The following is a 23622-nucleotide window of genomic DNA, read 5'->3' as shown; positions in this document are numbered from 1 at the left end:
CTTTAGTGCGCTGTAGAGAATAAAGCAACACAAATCCACTGATGCATTCACTAATTGCCCAGCTGTAAGTCACTGACCAGAGGTTTAGGAAAAAAGGTCTGGTTCTGCAGTAACGCTGTGTTTTGATTTGCAGTCGGAGATCGGCTTTGGGAAGTTGGAGACGTACGTAAAACTGGACAAACTAGGAGAGGTAATTGTTTATATTCTATTACAGAAGCAGGTGTTTATTTGTGTGTTTTAACTTTACTTGGCTGTGTTGCTCACCTTCTGAGACCCTTATTTTGCAAGTAATTAGTGTTGTATTATATTATGCAACGTGACACCAGCACATAGAATTTGTTATTTACTTCCTGTTAAATTATGTAAAAATACATAAAGGTGATACTGCATCAACATTTGGAATACTGGAAGTTATTAAAAAATAAATAAACAATAATTTAGAAAGAATTTATTTCTAAGTCTGTTTCACATTCAGGTGTAAAGTTATATGTTGTCATTTTTGTCTGCATTCAAACACTTATTTGTGTGCTCTTCAAGTCTTTGTGCATTTAGGACATGACTTGTAACACACACACACTCACTCCTATTTGGCAGGATGTATATTCTCCACCAGGGGGTGCTATACATATACTTCTGTATCATTTGGTTCTTCATTTTGTTTAGTTTTTTTATCAATGACAAAATATCTGAATCAGATCGTAATGAGAAATTTCATAATGGAGAATATTTCATTTACAAAAGAATCAAAAACAAATTGTGAGGTTAGAAGGTTTCACTGTCCCCCTTCTCTGCTTCAGGGGACGTATGCCACGGTGTATAAGGGCCGCAGTAAACTCACTGATAACCTAGTGGCTCTGAAAGAGATCCGTCTGGAACATGAGGAGGGAGCTCCCTGCACTGCCATCAGAGAGGGTGAGTCACCACCCAGAACAGAAACCCAAAAATGTCCCCAGTACCACACAGCAGCAGCTAAATATAGAGGAGTTCTGGACCAGCCTCAGTCCACTGCATCTGTTTAACACAGTTCCAGTGTTCAGACCAGGGAACAACTCACACAGGAATCTCCCAGATCTGTTTCTACATCCCCACTGTCATTAATCCTCGCAGTGCTGCAGGTGTGTAAGTGGAAACAACCTCTGAGAGCAGCATGTAAAACACAACCACTCTGCAATTCAAAGGTTCAGCCGTTGTTTTCATTCAGATGAAAGTTCAGTGGGGCGTCACGGTGGTGCAGCAGGTAGTGTCACAGTCACACATCTCCAGGGGCCTGGGGGTTGTGGGATCGATTCCCGCTCTGGGTGACTGTCTGTGAGGAGTGTGGTGTGTTCTCCCTGTGTCTGCATGGGTTTTCTCCGGGTGACTGTCTGTGAGGAGTGTGGTGTGTTCTCTCTGTGTCTGCGTGGGTTTCCTCCGGGTGACTGTCTGTTTGGAGTGTGGTGTGTTCTCCCTGTGTCTGCGTGGGTTTTCTCCGGGTGACTGTCTGTGAGGAGTGTGGTGTGTTCTCTCTGTGTCTGCGTGGGTTTTCTCCGGGTGACTGTCTGTGAGGAGTGTGGTGTGTTCTCCCTGTGTCTGCGTGGGTTTTCTCCGGGTGACTGTCTGTGAGGAGTGTGGTGTGTTCTCTCTGTGTCTGCGTGGGTTTCCTCCGGGTGACTGTCTGTGTGGAGTGTGGTGTGTTCTCCCTGTGTCTGCGTGGGTTTCCTCCGGGTGACTGTCTGTGAGGAGTGTGGTGTGTTCTCCCTGTGTCTGCGTGGGTTTTCTCTGGGTGACTGTCTGTGAGGAGTGTGGTGTGTTCTCTCTGTGTCTGCGTGGGTTTCCTCCGGGTGACTGTCTGTTTGGAGTGTGGTGTGTTCTCTCTGTGTCTGTGTGGGTTTCCTCCGGGTGACTGTCTGTGAGGAGTGTGGTGTGTTCTCTCTGTGTCTGTGTGGGTTTTCTCCGGGTGACTGTCTGTGAGGAGTGTGGTGTGTTCTCCCTGTTTCCTCCCACAGTCCAAAAACACACGTTGGTAGGTGGATTGGCGACTCCAAAGTGTCCGTAGGTGTGCGTGTGTGTGTGTTGCCCTGTGAAGGACTGGCGCCCCCTCCAGGGTGTATTCCTGCCTTGCGCCCAATGATTCCAGGTAGGCTCTAGACCCACCGCGACCCTGAACTGGATAAGGATTACAGATAATGAATGAAAGTTCAGTTTTGGCACAGAGACTTGGTACAAAGTGATTATGTTACTATTCTATTAATCTACATCTTAATGAATATTTTATAGGAAGCTGGAAAAGTAGAACACTGAGAATTAATTGTAATAAAACTCACATCAGACAGATCTGAGACCGATAAAGTATTTAATCATTTATCATGTTCACACTTGATAGTGTTTAATTTTTTACTGAATTAAAGTGAGAAGTATCTTAATATATATCCTTTAGAATATCAATTAATCCCCTCCCTCTCTGTCGCTCCCTCTCTCTAGTTTCTCTGCTGAAGGATCTGAAACATGCCAACATTGTGACCCTGCATGACATCATCCACACGCAGAAATCTCTGACGCTTGTGTTTGAGTATCTAGTGAGTCACACACACGTTCACACTCACACAGACACACAAACATTCACATATACACAAATATGCATTCACACATGCGTGCTTTCACACACACACTTCCTGTCTGCTCAGATTTAAAGCCATCTCAGTGCATCTGTTCACTGTTTCCAGTTTGGTGGTTTCCTTTTATGTAACATCTGTGAATAAATGTAAATGTTTCCTTTCCTCTCTGCCCTGCTGTCCGCTCTAATCCTGTATTTGTGTTGTCCAGGATAAAGACCTGAAGCAGTATCTGGACGACTGTGGGAACTGCATCCACATGCACAACGTCAAGGTAAGAGCCACTGATCTCATCACAGCAGCACTGCTGAACCACAGAAATGCACTGTGTGTGAAATTGGCCTCGGTGCCACCACAGTATTTGTCTGAATTTATAATGATGCTGATGCAATTCTACGCTTTAATAGCTTTAGTGACTTTATTAAATGAAGCTGAATATGTAATCAGCCACACATTTAATATCTACTTCTGTGTGCATTCTGTTCATTTTATATTGTGCGACCCTTTCTCAGTTACATGTGCCAAAGGAAGAAAAGCGCACAAAATGTAATTGTAATTCCATGAAAACGACAACTATGTTCAGACTTGTGCACCAGTTTTGTGCAAAACACAATAAATTGAGTAATTGTTTGTTTGTTTCTTTCTCTCTCTCTCTCCCTCCCTCTTTCTGTCTCTGTCTCTCTCTCTCTCCCTCCCTCTTTCTGTCTCTGTTACTCCCTCTGTCTCTGTCTCTCTCTTTCTGTCTCGCTGTCTCTCTCTCTCCCTCCCTCTTTCTGTCTCTGTTACTCCCTCTGTCTCTGTCTCTCTCTTTCTGTCTCGCTGTCTCTCTCTCTGTCTCTGTTACTCCCTCTGTCTCTGTCTCTCTCTTTCTGTCTCGCTGTCTCTCTCTCTCCCTCCCTCTTTCTGTCTCTGTTACTCCCTCTCTCTCTCCCTCTTTCTGTCTCTGTTACTCCCTCTCTCTCTCTCTCTTTCTGTCTCGCTGTCTCTCTCTCTCCTCCCTTCCTCTTTTTGTCTCTGTTACTCTCTGTGTCTCTCCCTCTCTCTCTCTCTCTCTCTCTCTCTGTGTGTAGCTCTTTCTGTTCCAGCTGTTGAGAGGACTGAACTACTGTCACAGACGCAAAGTCCTCCATCGAGACCTCAAACCTCAAAACCTCCTCATCAATGACCGCGGGGAGCTGAAGCTGGCCGACTTCGGTCAGAATTTACCCCCCCTCCCACACACACACACACACAACCGTAAACAAACTTGATCACAATCGTATGAGACATGCTTAAGTTTTACATGCTCAGATTTAACCCTCAATAATAGTGCTCCATTTGAAAAGTGGTGCAATGTTGTAGCATTGTGAAGTGGGTGAAATAATCCTCATCAAATATATTTAATAATGTTATTTTCATAGAGTGAACTAGAAGTGAGGTCAGAAGTGCTGAGGTTGTTCATTGAACATAAAGATAACCAACAGTAAAACAGCGAAACACAAACATGAACTACACTGAACGCTGAACATACACTATGTACCCTGCAGTAACACAGATGTGAGAGGTAACAGAAAGCTAAGCATTCACAATAACAACACACTAGGACTAACACACACTTGGAGAACACGTGATAAGGCAGTAGCTAAAGGAGCACATACGCCGTCAGACGAAGCACATGGTTATGAGTACATCAGGCACTGAACTAGGGACAGAATAAAGAGGGGGATGAAACAGAACAATGTATGACACTTTCTTTGACACAGCTCATGGATTCTTGTTGCAGTGGAGGCTCTTGAGAGGAACAGGAGCTTTCTTTAGTTTTCTGCTTGGTGATTTCGCCATAGTTTTCCCATGAGCACCGTCTGCTACAAAACCTACTGAAGCCTTAAAGCCTTATTGTCTGAGATGACTACAATCGTGATTTCGGTCTCCATTCTTTCACCAGAGATAACTGCTCTTTTAAAGGTGAAGATGTAGCTATTATCATCGTTGCCTGGTGGCAAAGGTGTAACGTCTAGAGGCTCTGCTCTGTTTAAGACCGAGGGACAGGGCTCGGTAGTCTCTTTGTACACGAACATGAAAGGATTACGATGTTTTCCTGACATTTCTTTATTGTGCTTCATAGGTCTGGCTCGGGCCAAGTCGATACCAACCAAAACATACTCTAACGAGGTGGTCACTCTCTGGTACCGGCCACCAGACATCCTGCTGGGCAGCACAGACTATTCAACCCAGATTGACATGTGGTGAGTAGCTGTGACTGGTCGTGGTGATTCTGTGGTCCACACATGAAACACAAGTTGACGGCTGATGTAAACGAGCTCTGTCTCTCTAAGGGCTTTTAATGCTAGAAGAAAGTAGCAACTGGTGAATCAAAGCTTCATTGCTGTGTGGGTTATTTATTTGTGTATGTGTGTGTGTAGGGGTGTAGGATGTATTTTCTATGAGATGGCTACGGGTCGACCACTGTTTCCAGGATCTACAGTGGAGGAGGAGCTGCACTTTATCTTCAAACTGCTAGGTACAGCGCTCCACCTTATTCATTCCTCACTCTCTCTCTCTGTCATTTTGTTTTCTCTCTTAAGTCCTCCTCCTCCACCTCCTTAGCTTTTCTCTCTCTCCTCCTCTCACTCAGCTGATTCTGGCACTGGATCAGTCACTTCTTCTTAACATCTCCCTCTTCTGTGTGTGTGTGTGTGTGGTATTAATAAACCCTCCCTCTGTTTCTGTCAGGCACGCCTACAGAGGAAACCTGGCCTGGAATTACCTCCAACGAGGAATTCATCTCCTATAACTATCCCCGCTACCGAGCTGACTGTCTACACAACCACACTCCCCGGTATACACACACACACACACACACCTGGGTGTGTAAAGCAGTACATCCTCATCCCTGGTGATTCCAGAGTCCAAAGAACACAACTGGTCACTCTCTCTGTCTCGCTGTCTCTGTCTCTCGCGCGCTGTCTCACTCTCTTTCTCTCTCGCTGTCTGTCTCTCTCTCTGTCTCTCTTCGCTCTCTCTCTCTTGCTGTCTCTGTCTCTCGCGCTCTGTCTCACTCTCTTTCTCTCTCGCTGTCTCTCCTCGCTCTCTCTCTCTCTTGCTGTCTCTGTCTCTCGCGCTCTGTCTCACTCTCTTTCTCTCTCGCTGTCTGTCTCTCTGTCTCACTGTCTCTCTTCGCTCTCTCTCTCTTGCTGTCTCTCTCGCTGTCTCTGTCTCTCTCTCTCTCTGTCTCGCTGTCTCTCCTCACTCTCTCTCTCTATTGCTGTATCTGTCTCTCGCGCTCTGTCTCACTCTCTTTCTCTCTCGCTGTCTCTGTCTCTCTCTGTCTCTCTGTCTCGCTGTCTCTCCTCTCTCTCTCTCTCTCGCTGTCTCTGTCTCGCTCTCTCTGTCTCTGTCTCTCTCCCTCTCTTGCTGTCTCTGTCTCTCTCTCTCTCTATCTCTCTCTCTCTGGGTGCATGGCAAGTGTGAAGAAACCTGATGAGGGCGACTGTTTTGTAACGTTACCCGGTCGGTGGGTTAGTGTGGAGCTGCAGTGATGTTGTGTTAGCGGTAGTTTGAAAAGAAGCAGTAACAGACACAGTGTGCTAACCTTCACACTCCTAGCTTTTGGCAGCAGAGTCACTGAGGGTGAGATAATCACAAATATCTGGGAGAAAATGAGATGATCAGGTGTTACTCTGTTTCTCATCGATAGGCTGGACAACGATGGAGTGGACCTGCTGTCCAAACTGCTACAGGTACGGGGTGTGTGTGTGTGTGTGTGTGTGGGCACAAGTTGTAGTACACAGCTGATTAACCTTTTATCAGACCCTGCTTTATCTAAAAGCTTGTGTTTGCTCAGTACACGTTCTTGTTATTTTTTACGATAATCATTAGCACTTAATAAACAACTTCACTCTGGAGTGTGTACTTACTTTATATTTCCTTTTTAAACGGTTTATACACTTCCTGTTTATAGGTAAATTACTGTTATTATACTACACCAGAGCCTCAGACATTTCATCTAGCCGAGTAGTGATGTTCTAATAAACATAATAATCACTTTGATTAAATGTAACCCTTTTAACCCTGAGAACCTCGTCTTAAATTCACTGTGTGAAAGAAGCGCCACATACTCTTTACTGTTGTCTGCAAAGTGCCACCCGTGGTTTTTACAAACTGAGTTTACGAGCTCATTTACAGTTCAGGCTCAGAGCAATATCAGATCTGAAAAATCCAATAGTGAGCATTATTTCATCATTTTGTGAGATTTCACATCAGCGGTGTAGTGTTTTTATGTGTGTGTGTGTGTTTTGGTTGTGTTTCAGTTTGAAGGAAAGAAGCGCATTTCTGCAGAGGAAGCAATGAGACACTCATATTTCCACTGTCTGGGAGAGAGAGTTCTCACACTGCCTGACAGTAAGCGCGCACACACACACACACACACACACACACACACACTGTGAAAGTGGTGTGGATAGACAGAGAGAGTAGGCACTGCCAAAAAGAGTGTGAACACACATAAGCACACACATTTTAATGCTTCATTTGCTGCCACATGGAGAACATATTGATCCGAAAGAGCCTTATGTTTGCATTTAAAGAAGTCCAGTAAAACACACACACACACACACACACACATTTATAATATTCAGCCACTGCTGCAGAGCTAGAGCATGCATTTTCTGGATGGAACAAATCCCTGACCTAACAGTTCAACGCGTATGCACCAGGATTAGAGCTTATTACACGTGTTGAGCTGTTCCGTTTTATCACAGAAACAGACCTCATGGTTCCTGATAGTTCAGCTCAGGCTGAAGACAGCGTGTGATTCCTGCCTCTCTGATGCAGTTTGATGTGGTTTAGTCGTTACTCCACACTGGAGCTGCTGCTTCAGCCTCTCAGCTGACTCCAGCACTTTCATCCTTTTTTGATCTTGTATTGGATTTTTGATGCATTCTCTCACTCTCACTCTGTCTCACACACAATAGGCGTGGCTATGTATTTTATTTTCTAATAATTGGTTTTCATTCATTCATTATCTGTAACCCTTATCCAGTTCAGGGTCGCGGTGGGTCCAGAGCCTACCTGGAATCATTGGGCGCAAGGTGGGAATACACCCTGGAGGGGGCACCAGTCCTTCACAGGGCAACACACACACACACACTCACACCTATGGACACTTTTGAGTCGCCAATCCACCTACCAACGTGTTTTTGGACTGTGGGAGGAAACCGGAGGACCCGGAGGAAACCCACGCAGACACAGGAAGAACACACCACACTCCTCACAGACAGTCACCCGGAGGAAACCCACGCAGACACAGGGAGAACACACCACACTCCTCACAGACAGTCACACGGAAGAAACCCACGCAGACACAGGGAGAACACACCACACTCCTCACAGACAGTCACCCGGAGGAAACCCACGCAGACACAGGGAGAACACACCACACTCCTCACAGACAGTCACACGGAAGAAACCCACGCAGACACAGGGAGAACACACCACACTCCTCACAGACAGTCACACGGAAGAAACCCACGCAGACACAGGGAGAACACACCACACTCCTCACAGACAGTCACCCGGAGGAAACCCACGCAGACACAGGAAGAACACACCACACTCCTCACAGACAGTCACCCGGAGGAAACCCACGCAGACACAGGAAGAACACACCACACTCCTCACAGACAGTCACCCGGAGGAAACCCACGCAGACACAGGAAGAACACACCACACTCCTCACAGACAGTCACCCGGAGGAAACCCACGCAGACACAGGGAGAACGCACCACACTCCTCACAGACAGTCACCCGGAGTGGGACCTGGAGCTGTGTGACTGCGAAACTCCCTGCTCCGCCACCGTGCCGCCCATAATTGGTTTCACTAATATAAATTATATATGAATAAATAATATACTAATGTTTAATTTCTTTACTTTTTGTGTTCTCTGTTGTACGTTTATTTGAGCACTTCTTTCCCTCAAGACAAATTCTTTGGACTGTACCTGTCCAGTAAAATGACTCTGACAGTGAGGAACTGATCTAATCCGTCTCTCTCTTCTACAGCTACATCCATATTTGCACTTCAAGACATTCAGCTGGAGAAGGAGACGGGCATGAGGACGACCTCTCTCTCAGATTCTGGTAAGAACAGTGTTCCAGAGACCCCCAGTATCCAGTAACACAATGGATTCACATTGAACTCGAACACGTTTTTGTCTGTTTTCAGAGTCAGAACGTTGTTCCACCTCAGTTTTTTCTCCTAAAACTGTTTTGGTGCATTGCCGCCCATTACCACCCCTTGCAGATGATTTGTACTGAAAATTAGCTTCTGATCCTGGCCAGTTCCCCTTGTGGTATCTTTATTTCCCTAAATGTTTAAAAACTTTAATGTTGATTTAAGGTGGTATTAGTGTAACTCTTGTATTGATTTGCTGTGCTGTGCTCTGCTGAATGTTCTGATGAGTTTGCTAAAGTGTTAGTTTTCAGTAAATACTCACAAGGCAGGCGTTACGAACTAATTTACATAAAATGAGGAATAATATGCACGATTTATAGGAAGTAATGAAGTCCGTGCTGTCGGTCGTTCACTGTCCACTGAGTTCATTTTCTTCTGTGACGGCGCACAAACTCATTATCTCTCCCACAGTATTCGCTCCTGTTTCACTGCATTCAGATCACGTCTCCTTCCCTCCGTCCCTCTCCCTGGAGGAGTTTGTCACGGTGCTCCACTCGCCCTCCCCTTTCTTCTTCTATCACTTTCTAGCCTAATGTCTTGCTCTTTCTCAGCCTTCTTTTCCTCAACATGATAACCTATTCTCTCTCTCTCTCTCTCTCTCTCTCTCTCTCGCGATCCTTATATAACTCACTCTTCTCACCTTCCACAATTTATCTCATGCTCTTCATTTTTTATTAAATTCAAACTAGCCTCCATATTTTTTGTTTCTCCCTACATGTTTTTCTGTTTTTTTCTATCTCACTCTCTCTCTCTCTTACGCACTCTCTCACACTCTCTCTCTGTCTATCGCACTCTCTCACACACTCTCTCTCTCACACTCTCTCTCTGTCTATCGCACTCTCTCACACTCTCTCTCTCTGTCTATCGCACTCTCTCTCTCTGTCTATCTCACTCTCTCTCACGCACTCTCTCTCTCACACTCTCTCTCTCTGTCTATCGCACTCTCTCACTCTCTCACACTCTCTCTCTGTCTATCTCACTCTCTCTCACACTCTCTCTCTCTGTCTCTCACACACTCTCTCACTCTTTCTCACACTCTCTCACTCTTTCTCACACTCTCTCTCTGTCTATCGCACTCTCTCTCTTACACACTCTCTCTCTCTGTCTCTCACGCACTCTCTCTCTTACACACTCTCTCTCTCTGTCTCTCACGCACTCTCTCACACACACTCACTCTCTCTCTCTCTATCTCACGCACTCTCTCTCACACTCACTCTCTCTCACTCTTTCACACACTCACTCTCTCTCACTCTTTCACACACTCTCTCACTCTCACAAACACACACTCTCTCTCTCTGTCTCTCATGCACTCTCTCTCACACACACACTCTCTCTCTCTCTATCTCTATCTCACACACTCTCTCACTCTCTCACACTTTCTCTCTATATCACACACTCTCACAAACACACACTCTCTCTCTCTCTCTATCTCACACTCTCTCACTCTCTCACACTTTCTCTCTATATCACACTCTCACAAACACACACTCTCTCTCTCTTACACACTCTCTCTCTGTCTCTCACGCACTCTCTCTCACACTTTCACACACTCTCTCTCTCTCTGCTGTCTGATTCAGATCTGAGGCTTTTACTCCTGCCAATTAATTTTTTTTTTTTAAATTCAAATCATAGTCAAACATCTCTTCTACTTCCAAATACAAAGGTGGTGTAAATGAGTTAAAACGTTGTTCTTTCATATGGGATCAATGTAACACCACAGCTGCAGTAATACCTGAGATTTAAGAGTTAATTTGACCTGAGGCTGATGCAGCAGTGTATCCTCGGGAGAGCCTTTTCTTCATCCTCTTCATCCATTATTAACTTTACTTCTTTCAGCACAGACCAAACTCTCTGCCCTAGACTTCCCCCCTCTCTCTCTCTCTCTGTCTCTCTCAACTTGAAAGTGTGTTTGTTTACTGAAATGCATTTTGAGTCAAACTGCTTCGTCATTCTGCTTTATTTGGTAACATTTCAATTTTATCTGCTCCACTGTTTTGTTCCAGAGCTTTTGCAAAGATGCTTAAGGTTCCGGCACACCTTAGGTACTTACTTACCCACCCTTCTGGTCCTTGTCTCCGCCAGAGACGAGAAGCTCCATCACTGCCTTCTCTCCCTGAGATTTCCCCAGTGTCCAGTCTCTGTCCTCATTACAGAAATTAAACAAGCACCCCTTAAACCATTCAGCAGCCGTGATCTTAACCTGTGCACCGTGATTGGACACTGAGTCCAGTACGAAGAACTGTTATTATCATCATGATGAAGTACATCACATTACACTTTAGTGCATATAACAGGGACATATCTGACACCGACTGAGCTGTGACCCTCGGGCTTTGACGTAGTCTTTCTTTATTCATTGATCTTAAGTTTGTTTTCGTAGCTTTCAGTAGTCAGTTCTTAAATATCTCATTATTTCATACCAGGACACGTGTTATGAAAATGTGTTCGAGGTTCTGACTGTTGTATTATTACGATATTGCTGACACTTACTTTGAGGTGAAGTGTTGTGACCACACTGTTTCTCCTGCTTCTGTTTTGTCTGGTGGAAGTCAGCGTTTTTCGGCTGAGACGAGTTGTTATGAGGAGGAAGAAAACCAGTGGAAAAAGCCACTGTCATGAAAAATGAATTCCGACCCACCAGGAAAAACACAAGCAGGGCGTTCAGTAGCACACACACACACACACACACACACACACACACACACACTGCATACAGAACTAACAAAGAATATCACAGCAACAAAATGTCAGAAGAAGATCCTCATAAGAGAACATTTAAACAAATGAATCTCGTCATAGATGAGTCCAGAAAGTATGAGCTGCACCGAGACGTGATGCTGCTGTGGACATTTGAATGGTTATTTGTTTAATTGGCTGAAATCCCTTTTTCATTTTATGTTGTTTACCATCAGAACGAGATGCAGTGCATTGGTTTGTCAGATCTGTGTGGTCTGTCAGACCACTGCTGTGTGTGTGTGTGTGTGTGTGTGTGTGTGTGTGTGTGTGTGTGTGTGTGTGTGTGTGTGTGTGTGTGTGTGTGTGTGTGTGTGTGTGTGTGTGTGTGTGTGTGTGTGTGTGTGTGTGTGTGTGTGTGTGTGTGTGTGTGTGTGTGTGTGTGTGTGTGTGTGTGTGTGTGAGAGAGAGAGAGAGGGAGAGAGCATGTTTGTCAGGTGTGTTTGCTGTAGTGTGTCTGGGAAGCACTGTACTATGGTGAGGTGCCGTTGACAAATGACAAAAGTGAAACAAATCCAACCTAGTTTCCTTGTCGAGATTTTGGATTTATTTTGGTTGATTTTTAAAATGTAAATAATTAAACACAGAATAGCGGCACGGTGGCGCAGCAGGTAGTGTCGCAGTCGCACAGCTCCAGGGACCTGTGTGTTCTCCCTGTGTCTGCGTGGGTTTCCTCTGGGTGACTGTCTGTGAGGAGTGTGGTGTGTTCTCTCTGTGTCTGTGTGGGTTTCCTCCGGGTGACTGTCTGTGAGGAGTGTGGTGTGTTCTCCCTGTGTCTGCGTGGGTTTCCTCCGGGTGACTGTCTGTGAGGAGTGTGGTGTGTTCTCCCTGTGTCTGTGTGAGTTTCCTCCGGGTGACTGTCTGTGAGAAGTGTGGTGTGTTCTCCCTGTGTCTGCGTGGGTTTCCTCCGGGTGACTGTCTGTGAGGAGTGTGGTGTGTTCTCCCTGTGTCTGTGTGAGTTTCCTCCGTGTGCTCCGGTTTCCTCCCACAGTCCAAAAACACACGTTGGTAGGTGGATTGGCGACTTGAAAGTGTCCGTAAGTGTGAATGTGTGTGTGTGTGTGTGTGTTGCCCTGTGAAGGACTGCCCTGTGTATTCCCGCCTTGCGCCCAATGATTCCAGGTAGACTCTGGACCCACCGCGACCCTGAACTGGATAAGGGTTACAGATAATGAATGAATGATAAACACAAAATATAAAATGTGCCAAGTCACTAACAGAGCTCCAGGGTCTTGGGGTTTCCCCTTGTGTGAAACTGTGTGTGTGTGTGTGTGTGTAAAACTGTCCACTGGTGTGAGTATGTGAGTGACTGGGTGAGTGTGTGGTGCTCTGTGATGGACTGGTGTCCTGCTCAGTCTCTATTACTGCTCTGTGTCCCCAAAGATCCGGGTAGACTCCGGATCCCCCTCAACCCTAATCAGGACAAAACGTTTACAGTGTGAATGAATGAATGAATGAATGAATGAAAGTGTCATAGCTCTGGCACAAGTATGACTAGATGAAAATTAATGACTGAATATTAAAATCAGCAGATAAACAGTAATTGTACATTAACACGTGCAGAAGTGTGTTCTCTGTAAAAATGTCTACTCAGACCTACATCAGATTTAGACCACACCTAGAAAATCAACAAAACATCCCATCAACAGTTTGCATGTATTTCCTGTGTTAAGCTCTGGGCGGTAAATTTTGTCACACAGCATCAGCCCCAAGACACTGTAGTGTTTTCCCTGCTGTAGTACGTTCTGCTCCACTCATCCACTAATCATCAAACACGGCTTCCCTGCTCTTACACCACAATCAGCTCATCACATAATTACCCAGCTCTTGATCGCTGAGTCAAGTGTCTTACAGCAGCCAACACGCACACACAGGGCACGCACACACAGGGCACGAACACGCGCACACACAAACACGGCACACACACACAGGGCGCACACAGGGCACACACACGCACACAGGGCGCACACAGGGCACACGCACACACGCACACACACGCACACAGGGCACACACACACACAGGGCACACACACACACACAGGGCACAGCGGTGGTTCCCCGGTGTGGATCGGGGATTAGCAAATGATCTTTTAAAGGAATAGTTAAGACAAAGGTGTAATTGGTACAGTTTCCCCTCGTAATCTTTCACTTTTAAGTGAAGTCCTTGTAAATCTCAGCTCTGATCTGTTTGTGCAGTGGGCCAGTCACAGTGATGGTGCTTCTCACTGCATGGTTCCTTAGCTACTCGACCCGGCTCTGCTCGGCTATTTTAGTGTTTCACAAGGCAACTCTAATACCTCCTACATGGAAGTTCATTTTTAGTACCTGCTCTCTCATGGTTCCAAACGAGCGGAGTAGGGATTAAACCGTGACGTATAAACCTTAACGCAGACGTCCAAACTCACAGTTAAATCTCCAGCTGCAGCAGAGATCACGTTTGTTTTTATCCGACTCACGACGGCAGCTCGTAAAATGACGCCGTGGTCTTTTGAATCCAGCGAGAGCTGGACGCTGCAACAAGGAAGGAACAAACTCTACTGATCTGTCTGAACTGATGACGGAGCTGTGTTCAGTCCCAAACAACAACAACACGCCGATACACCACGAGTAAACACCGCTTAACGTTACCGCTGCTGTTGTTGTGGTTTAGAAAGCTTGTGATTCCCATTGGAGATGGGGTTTTGTGATGTCACTGGCTACATTTTGGGGGTGTAGTGGAAAAGCTACCAGGGACCGAGAGGCTACAGCCATGTAGTCGAGCAGAGCAAGTAATACACACTAGAAACGCGCCATTAGAGAGGTTTCTAGGGCCAGTTAGAGTCAGGGGGAGGTCTCACAACAATGTGGTGATTAAGAAGTTTGATCAGCTGTGCACACTGCACCATGCAAACTCAGACCTTTGTTTGGTTTTGGCCAAATTTGACCATCATTACACTGTGAAGTGTAGTAGACTCCAGGAGAAAACTGAGCGTATTTTAAAACCTTAAAGAGCAATCTCCCAGCTCTCTCTCTCTCTCTCTCTCTCTCTCTCTCTCTCTCTCTCTCTCTCTCTCTCTCTCTCTCTCTCTCTCTCTCTCTCTCTCTCTCTCTCGAGAGAGAGAGAGAGAGAGAGAGAGAGAGAGAGAGAGAGAGAGAGAGAGAGAGAGAGGTTAATTAACTCATTTGTTGAGGTTGTGTGTGTGTAAAGCTGTTAAAAGCTTCTGCCGTCCACCTGCTGTGCGCTTTACCCACTAACACTAGAGCCACAGATCTGCTTTGATGTAATCACTGAGGAAGAATAGACAGCATTTAGAGGGAGAGAGATAGTGGGACAGAGAGAGAGAGACAGATAATAGACAGCATTTCACGAGAGAGAGAGACAAAGAGAATTAAGAGAACTTTATTTAGCCATCAGTTGACCTTACACCATTCTGCACAAATTCAAATTAATAAACTGCTGCATTCAGATTCTTATTCACTTTATACAACATCAGTATTTCAAAACAATAAATTTATAATAACAACAATTCTTTAAGAGTTAAGACATCAGCAACAGTCTTCCCCAAAGAACATCCACATTCACATACACTTCTAGACCATCAAGAGACACAGACAGACAGAGAGAGCGAGATAGATAGAGAGAGATAGAGACAGAGAGAGAGAGACAGCGAGACAGACAGAGAGAGAGACAGCGAGACAGAGAGACAGCAAGACAGACAGAGAGAGAGACAGACAGCGAGACAGAGTGAGACAGAGAGACAGAGACAGCGAGACAGAGAGAGAGACAGCGAGACAGAGAGTGAGACAGTGAGACAGCGAGACAGAGAGAGAGTGAGATGGTTTATATGGAAGAATAGACAGCATTTCACTGGAGAGGGAGAGAGAGAGAATAGAGTGAGAGGAGAAAAAAGAGTGAGAGGAACAATTCAATCTCGATAGAGAATAAATAGAGGGGACATGACCAAAGCCATGGAACTAAGTGGTGTTCCATAGACTTTAGGTGTTTAAAAGCAGAGTTCACTGACCCCACACAACATTTAATTTATTCTAATAAGATTTACACTGTTCTACAATATTCCCCCTACACTTCTCTCCTCCAGCGTGTGTTTACAGTGGAGACTCTGTGGCTCGGATTGAGGCCTTCTGCCCTAATGTTGGCTGCAGCGTTGGTGAAGTTAGAGAAGCTTCCATAATTGTGTGTGTGTGTGTGTGTGTGTGTGTGTGTGTGTGTGTGTGTCATTGGACTGCTTAGTGTGGGTTTCGCCCCACGGGGTCTGGAGGGCAGAAGGGTGTTGTTAATGCGCCCTTTCATGTTGGAGACCTGCACTGTGTGTGTGTGTGTGTGTGTGTGTGTTGTTTGGGGGGGTGGATGATGTGGAGAGTGTCATGTTGAATTTTGCATCTTTTTATTGGAACATAAAACAGACAGAGACCAAACAAAATGAGGTTAGGGTGTTAGTGTGTGTGTGTGTGTGTGTGTGTATCTGTCTGTTTTTGCTTTAAATGGCCCATATCATAGAAAACACATTTTCCTTGGCTTTCTGTGTAAAATGACTTTGACTTTACAAAGCTACATAAACAGCCGATTATAAATTCTTTGAGGTCGTGAGATCATTTACATATAACCACCTTTTCCATCAACTGCAGTTTGACCTCGTACATTCACACTGAAGTGCCACGGAGTGTTGTTCCTGCCAGAAGCCTTTGGTGGAGTTACTGAAGCAGTGGATGTGGGTAAAGGATTAAATGTTGTGCTCATTCTGACTGTTGTGAAGAGCACATATTATCCACGTCACTAAAAATGTTATTAACTAATTAAAACAACACAACAGTGCACAACCACAACGAAGCCTATTTTAAATTCTGACGATTGGTTTTAATTTGATGAATTTCTGAGCATCACATTTACAAAAATGAATAATGAAAACATGAAGAATGATTAAGGAGAAAATGTACTATATGGGCTCTTTAAAGACACAATGATGGTGTTCTCATGGTCGTTGTAGTCCAGTCATGCCAATGACTTCCCTCTGTGTTTATCCTTTGACGGTCCTTTTAGTGATGGCTCTGTTTGTGTCGTCTTAGAAACTGTAACTTTTCCAACCTCAGCCTGCCTCCTTTAATATCTCTCCCTCTCTGTCTCTCTCACTCTCTCTCTCTCTCTCTCTCTGCCTCTCTCTCTCTCTCTCTCTCTCTCTCTCTCTGCCTCTCTCACTCCCTATCTCTCTCTCTCTCTCTCTCTCTCTCTCTCTCTCTGTCTCTGTCTCTGTCTCTGTCTCTCTCTCTCTCTCTCTCTCTCTCTCTCTCTCTCTCACTCCCTATCTATCTATCTCTCTCTCTCTCTCTCTCTCTCTCTCTCTCTGTCTCTGTCTCTCTCTCTCTCTCTCTCTCTCTCTCTCTCTCTCTCTCTCTCACTCCCTATCTATCTATCTCTCTCTCTCTCTCTCTCAGTCAACAGCATATCTCAGCGGCAGAGTTTGCTCTTCTGATCGGAGCGAGGGATGAGGACGTTGAGGCCGAGAGAAGGAAGACGTGAAAGAAAAGGATAAACGGAGAGACGTTGTGTGGGATGATGATGATGAAGATGAAGGGATCCCTTTTTCATTTCTTTAAGTCATTTCTGACACGTGACATTGTGTCTTTAGAAAAGGGAGGGGGGGTCATTAGATGTTTACACGGGAAGATTGAAGATCATTAATTTCTGTTTGTTTGTTTGTTTGTTTGTTTCTGCTTGTATTTATATTGTTTGTGTCCGATGATTATGCACTCGTTTGGTTTGTCACAGTCACTATGTTTCCCACTAGAATATATCTCTATAAATGCTGTGAGTTCATGCAGTTGCTGACTGGAGTGTGGCTTTACCGGCCTGAATCGGCTGTAAAGGGGAATTCCACCCAAAATTTCTACATAATTCAGTGGTGGGAATGTGTTCCTGCTTTGCTCAGTACCCAACCACGACGATAAACAGGATGAAGCCATTATAGAAAAATGAATGAGATGTAAACAAAGTCACTCACTGAGCTTTTTTTTTTGTGAAATATGTTTTTGTAAAATATCTAAGAGACTCCTTTCTTTTTTTTCTTTACAGTTTTGGTGATAGAAACTAGGAATTGTGATGTTTACATGTCGTTACAGTTACTATCCAAAGTCAACAAGGGAACCTACAAAAATCTTCTCGTGTATGTATCATATTGATAGTGGTAAACTTGACATACATCCTATTTTTTTTTTTTAACAATAAATATATTTTCGTGTATTAAACTGTAGTAAGACTACACTGTAAAAAATTTATTGTAAAATGATTTCCCAGAGTTTCCAGGCATTTACCGTATTTTTACAGGAACACTACTGTTTTTCAAATTTACAGCATATTACTGTAATTGAGTATTACAATAAAAAACTGTAGCAGACTTGCTGTAAATTTACAGCAATTTTTTACAGTGTATGTTTCAGGCTTCAGGAATCATATTAATAGTTATTTCATGCACCAACCATAGGTTAGAGAGCTTTATGCATTGTAAATACTTCAGATGCCAGGTTCCTATCACCACCACTGTGAACGTTTGAGTTTTCTACATCAAACCGTTTAAAGTCCAATGTCAAAATCAACTCTGAATTCATTTGTAAGTGTAATATTTGAATGATGTGTCATTGGGTGGAATTTCCTTTTAAGGGTCAGGTCTAATAAATAATGAAATGCAATAGAGTTTAAGTTCTTTGCCATAAAGAAAAACATGAAGGAGTCAATGGCAACAAATAACAATAATCCCTGCTTTCATAATGAATGTAGAACAAGAGAGAAGCCTTTTATATCATTTTTACCCATCTGTCAAGCCAAGTGAACGAAGGAGCAAGAGCCTTCCTCTTAGTCTTCCTCTCCAGCCCATCTCTCTCTCTCTCTCTCGTCCCTCAGAGTCACTCCACTTTACTTGCTCTGATCTCAGAGTGTTATACACCATGACCTAAACAAACACAAGACAAAAATCCACCTTGGAAACTATTTCACCAAAGATTATCCCTCCTTTACAGAGATTTACGATGAAAATCACCGGAGCTTCCATTTCCTGAGACGTCCCTGTGTCTTAACCCCTTAATCCCTGCCCTTTCATATTTCCTCCTTCCTATTTCCATTTTTACAAGACAAGTGTTGACATGTTGTAATCAGAACCTCAGAAAGTTAACTCTAGATGTGTCAGTGTGGAGCCTGCTGCGTTGCTGTAGGGGGCGGTGTCTTCACTAGATCTGGCTTTGAGCCTTAAAGGGGCGGTCAGTCATTTTTACCACCTAAAAAGTAAACATACCGGTCATGAGATGGCAAATCATAAAGTTTATGCTCCATAGGATGGGTCACTGACATGTGTTTAATGTGGGTAAAGTGTAAAGTATAGTAGCTTTTTTATAACAGGAGGATAATTGGGGGAAATAACTGATAGCGCCTCTAAGGGCTGGTGTTTTGCCGTTTCAGGAGATGTTTGAGTGATTGAAGAGGAGTGCATGGGTGTTTGGGTTGAACTGGTTGCTTCAGAGCTCAGGACGCTAAACATTGAAAGACCTGGAGTGGCTGTAGAAGTCTGTGGGGCTCAGATGTGGACTGTTTTGCAGAATATCTGACACCAGGACTGCAAAAAACTGACCTATTTATGTTTATCACACACCAAAGTATTGGATTGGTTCCAGCTCTAACTACGTATATGTTCTAGATTCTAATTCCCATTATTATTCTAATCGTTTTAACAGCTGACTCAGGACTGGGGTCATTTTTGTTGAATCTAAAGGTAGTCTCTGGTTCTTTATACAGCTATTAAAGCCAGTTCCAGTCTGTCATGTAGCACAACCAACAGATTCTAATCTCAGTGGTTTATACATACACACCTTTATATAAAAAATATTGAGCAGACTGGTTATGTCCACAAACACACCACACACTCCAATAAATATCTAACACCCCTTCACTGCCAGAACACAGTAGTTATTAAAGGGATGGTTGAATAGTACTCTATCCTTGGGTGGAGTCTAACTCTGTTGGCTTCCATTTATTCTTATTTTATTCCCCTTTCTTGCCCTTTCTATTGAATGTCTGTTTACTCCCAATGTAATTTTTTTATATATATTTCAGGTAGTTGTAACCGTGCCCCTTTTGGAGGTTGAGTGAGTGTGTGTGTGAGAGAGTGTGTTAAAATGCATGGTGTTTAATGAAGTGGAAGGATACTGAGGTGCATTTGTAAATAGTTTTAGACTTTTTTTTCCTGTCTTTTTCAGATCAGAGCAGTGGAAAGTGCAATGAGAGGAGCCTCCCTTTGTCAACACACTTTTTAAAGAATGAGATTTGTTTTCTAAGCTGTTTTGGCTCTAGTTATCGTTGATTGTTTTGTTATTGCGTTCTCCTATTTTTAACGATGAAAGGGGTTCGTCCAGTAGAGATCCTTCATGCTGTAGATACTTGGTTTTGATGTTTTTCCACTTTTATTTTCAAGGCTCCGGTTTAAGGCTTCCGTCTGCGGTGTGGTCAGTGGAGGGTTCGACGGGATGCTCTCCGCACGTCCGCTGTTTATTTGCAATTACTGTTAAAATGAGTAATAAGTTAAAGATGATAATAATAAGTGAGGATTTGTAACAGACCCTTCTCCAGATTGACCCCCCGCCCCCTCCCTTTGGATTTGTGTCTGTGATGAGATCTAGTCAAAATCTGTTGTGTACAAATGTATAAGGCTTGTGTTTTACGGCCTTCGTATGGACCCCAGTTCGTGAGGTTTTGGGATTTTAATGGAAGTGATGCTGACATCCTTCTTTTCTACACAGAGGCACATTCTGAGCCAGTAACAATGGACCGGCGAAGACTTGAGTGTGAGATTATGCTTTCAATGTTTCTTTTCTTTTGTACAATTTGGCCTTCTCCGAAGGGACGTTTTCGTGCTAGCAGAAACTTGATCAGTATTATTATTATTATTATTATTTACCTCGTGTTTTCAGTATGGTGTAAAGAGCCACGGTGTGATCCGCTTTAAAGGGAATTCAACTATTTTTTTTGTTTTAATTCCTGCATCATTCAGCCATCCTCATATATTCAGAGTGGTTTGATGTGAAACTGTTGATTACTGAGGAACTACGTTTGTGAAACTGGTACAACGTCATATATTATATTTATGATCTAGAAACTCCTGTGAAGCCACACGTACCAAACTTAGCAGTGAGAAAGTGCATTTAAAAATGAATCCTAATAAATTCCTTAGTCACCGCTATGTTTTAAACAGAGGACGTCAAACGATGTATTTTTTGAGTGTTTGAGTGTTCTTTTCCGTTGTCTGTATCCCCGCTTATTATGGGTCACAATCTGTCCAGAGGTCACTGGAATAACCCTGGAGGGGGCACCAGTCCATCACAGGGCCACAAACGCACATATTCACATTTATGGACATGTTGCATGGTGTTTACAATTATTGTTCACATATATTTTGTTTTTACAACGGAACGTTTCACATTAAGCTGCTCTGAGTCACTCTGAATTTAATCAAAGGATATCATTTGCAGCCAATAAGAGCGCCTCTGTTTCTTCTAGCTGTGTGTGTGTGGGAGATGCTGATGTGTGGAGTCCACGGATGTATAAATATGTATTATGTGCATTGAAACAGCGAACAGACATGAAAAAGCAAAGCAATAGCCTCTTTAAATGCACACCACGCCAGTTTATAACCAACAGACAGATCCAGACTGTGGACAGTTTGTGCAGCTGTGGACAGTCGCCATGCTCTGTGTGTGTAACCCCTCTGGAAATGGATGATGACGTTTATAATGGAATGCTGAACCCCCCTTTTTTGTTTGTTTAATATGTTTATTTTTGATGTTCCTGCTCTCGCAATAGTCCATCCTTTCACCAAAGTGAAGTGTGTGTGGGGCTGAGCGTATCGCTGTTCATCGCCACGTTCACTGTCGCCTCTGAAGGACTGTGGCTGACTGTTAACTCCACACACACCGATCTGACTGCAGGGCGTCTGTTCGATGCCCGCAGCGACCCGCACAAACCTGGCCTGGACGTGTCTTTGTGGCAGGAGCAAAATGTGAATTCTGTTTTTCGTTTTTGTTTATTATTTTTCAGGCAATACAATCATTGGCCCAAACCTGACGTTGTTTCTTTTTATTTATTCATTTATTCATTCATTCATTCACTCCATCGTTAATTTACTGTACAGATCTGAATGTATAGATTCACATCTTCAGTTAATGTCCATCACAATGAGTTTAGTTCTGATCTCTGGCAGGTCTTGGACGTAATGTGCTGTGCAAAATTCAGAGACCACTCCCTGTATTTATTCTTCAGTCTATTGGCCATTAACTGAAAGCCGTTATATTTTTTCAGGACATATTTCTGAGGGGCTTAGATGTAAGGTTTGATTATGAAAGGACCATTCAAAGGAAAATTCTAGAAATACGGGAAAAACTGGGACTCCTAACATTCAGGCAAGATCTGAAACTATCCACAGCTGTTTGAATCCATCCTTCCACTGAGAGAAGAGCAGCTCCAAACTGTGAGAGTCTAAGAAGAAGCTGTTACTGAAAACAGAGGGATATTCTGATGTTCTCAGATCGATGGACTGGCCGCTCCAGAGCTGGAACCTCAGTGATAATCAGTGTTGTACTGTTTCCAAGCCGCCTTTGCTCAATGTTAAGCCATGGCTGCATTCCCTACATTTATTTTTTTAGAACATATCTTTCCTGCTTGACGTCCCGATACCGAAATCATAATAACTAGTTTTTAACGGCCATTTTAACTGGAATATAAATAAGTGGAGAGTGGTCTTTTGCACCATACTCTAGGGAATCAAAGCTTATGATGAACGTGCATCACCTGAGCTTCCACTCAACGTGATTTACAATCAAACTTAGTACAAATACACATTTTAGTACAAAGTTACTAAAGAGGGTGAAGCATCTGCTCATTGGCTTCTGTTCTGTATTTTGAGTCAGTGTTTTTCTGATGCTTTTTTGAATATATTTCCAGTGGTAATCATCCATACGCAACAGATGTGGGAGGCAGGAACTAGGTCATAACGATGGACTGTTTCCTTAATGTGAGAAACAGGACCGAACGGACAGAGTGTAAATAGATCTTGTGGATCTGAGACTAAGGGAAGAACTAACATCTGGAAAGTGTCTCAAATCAGGAGTACAGTTTTTCTCTTAGGGATATGATTATAATAATAATAATTATTATATAGCCACTTGTATATGATAACTGTAAATACACATTGGAGGGTTCAGTGACATTAAATGGATCTGTGAAAGCAACTGCATTCAAAGTGTAAAACTAGGATCTAAAGGAAATCTTTAAAGTTATTTTAAAGAATGTTCTTTTTACTCATCTATTATATATTTTCAAGCGTAAAGTCTCTAGAGCTATTCGACACATACTCTCATTCCAGTGTGTGGGAACTGATCCTGATTTCAGATCATTGTTTATTGATTTCATTTCTATTATTATGACCTCGTTCATCCACCATGTCGTTCATCGTCCAACTTTTACAATCACATATCACTTCCTCTAGTTCGATACTGTGTTTACAGATGTTAATGATTATACTGAATAACTCTAATTCCTGAGATGACTGCAATATTAATATTTGCGCATCAGTGTGTTTTGTGCAGCAGCTTGGTTTGTTGACTGCCTTTAGCTTTTACTCTCAGTCAATACCAAAGTGATATGAATCCTTGCATGGGTCAGTTTTAAATCTTCCAGAATTTACCAAAATGCTGATTCTTTGCTTTTGTCTTTTTAATCTCAATAAACCAGTTTAACTACGAATTACAAATTGCTGTTATAATAAAATCAAATACAATCCAGATGTTTAAAGATATCTTCAGTAAATGTTGTACAATTCTGTTCATTCATTGTATTTTAAAAGGTATATAGTTCAATAAAGATATATTCCTTTCTGAGGATTATTATTAAAATACAGTGCTGTGAGGTTTTTTTTGTCGCAGTCACACAGCTCCAGGGACCTGGAGGTTGTGGGTTCGATTCCCGCTCCGGGTGACTGTCCTGTGAGGAGTGTGGTGTGTTCTCCCTGTGTCTGTGTGGGTTTCCTCCGGGTGACTGACTGTGAGGAGTGTGGT

The 23622-nt window shown here is 43.5% G+C and overlaps 1 protein-coding gene across 1 annotated transcript in view; it reads left to right on the top strand.

Moving 5' to 3' along the window:
* cdk16 (cyclin dependent kinase 16) overlaps positions 1–23464 on the top strand; it is a 49512-nt gene extending 26048 nt beyond the window's left edge. The window contains exons 6-17 of the mRNA XM_066643205.1: positions 134–190; positions 798–912; positions 2461–2555; positions 2803–2865; positions 3662–3785; positions 4696–4816; positions 4994–5091; positions 5304–5409; positions 6268–6310; positions 6881–6971; positions 8631–8708; positions 16966–23464. Of these exons, the coding sequence (XP_066499302.1) occupies positions 134–190; positions 798–912; positions 2461–2555; positions 2803–2865; positions 3662–3785; positions 4696–4816; positions 4994–5091; positions 5304–5409; positions 6268–6310; positions 6881–6971; positions 8631–8708; positions 16966–17003 (1029 nt within the window). The 3' untranslated portion in view covers positions 17004–23464. The remainder of the gene's footprint in view (positions 1–133; positions 191–797; positions 913–2460; positions 2556–2802; positions 2866–3661; positions 3786–4695; positions 4817–4993; positions 5092–5303; positions 5410–6267; positions 6311–6880; positions 6972–8630; positions 8709–16965) is intronic.
* Positions 23465–23622: the final 158 nt, after the last annotated feature.

Source organism: Hoplias malabaricus, chromosome 14 (genome assembly GCF_029633855.1).
Source record: "Hoplias malabaricus isolate fHopMal1 chromosome 14, fHopMal1.hap1, whole genome shotgun sequence".
NCBI classification, from domain to species: Eukaryota; Metazoa; Chordata; class Actinopteri; order Characiformes; family Erythrinidae; genus Hoplias; species Hoplias malabaricus.
This window is presented reverse-complemented; position numbering and strand designations above follow the sequence as displayed.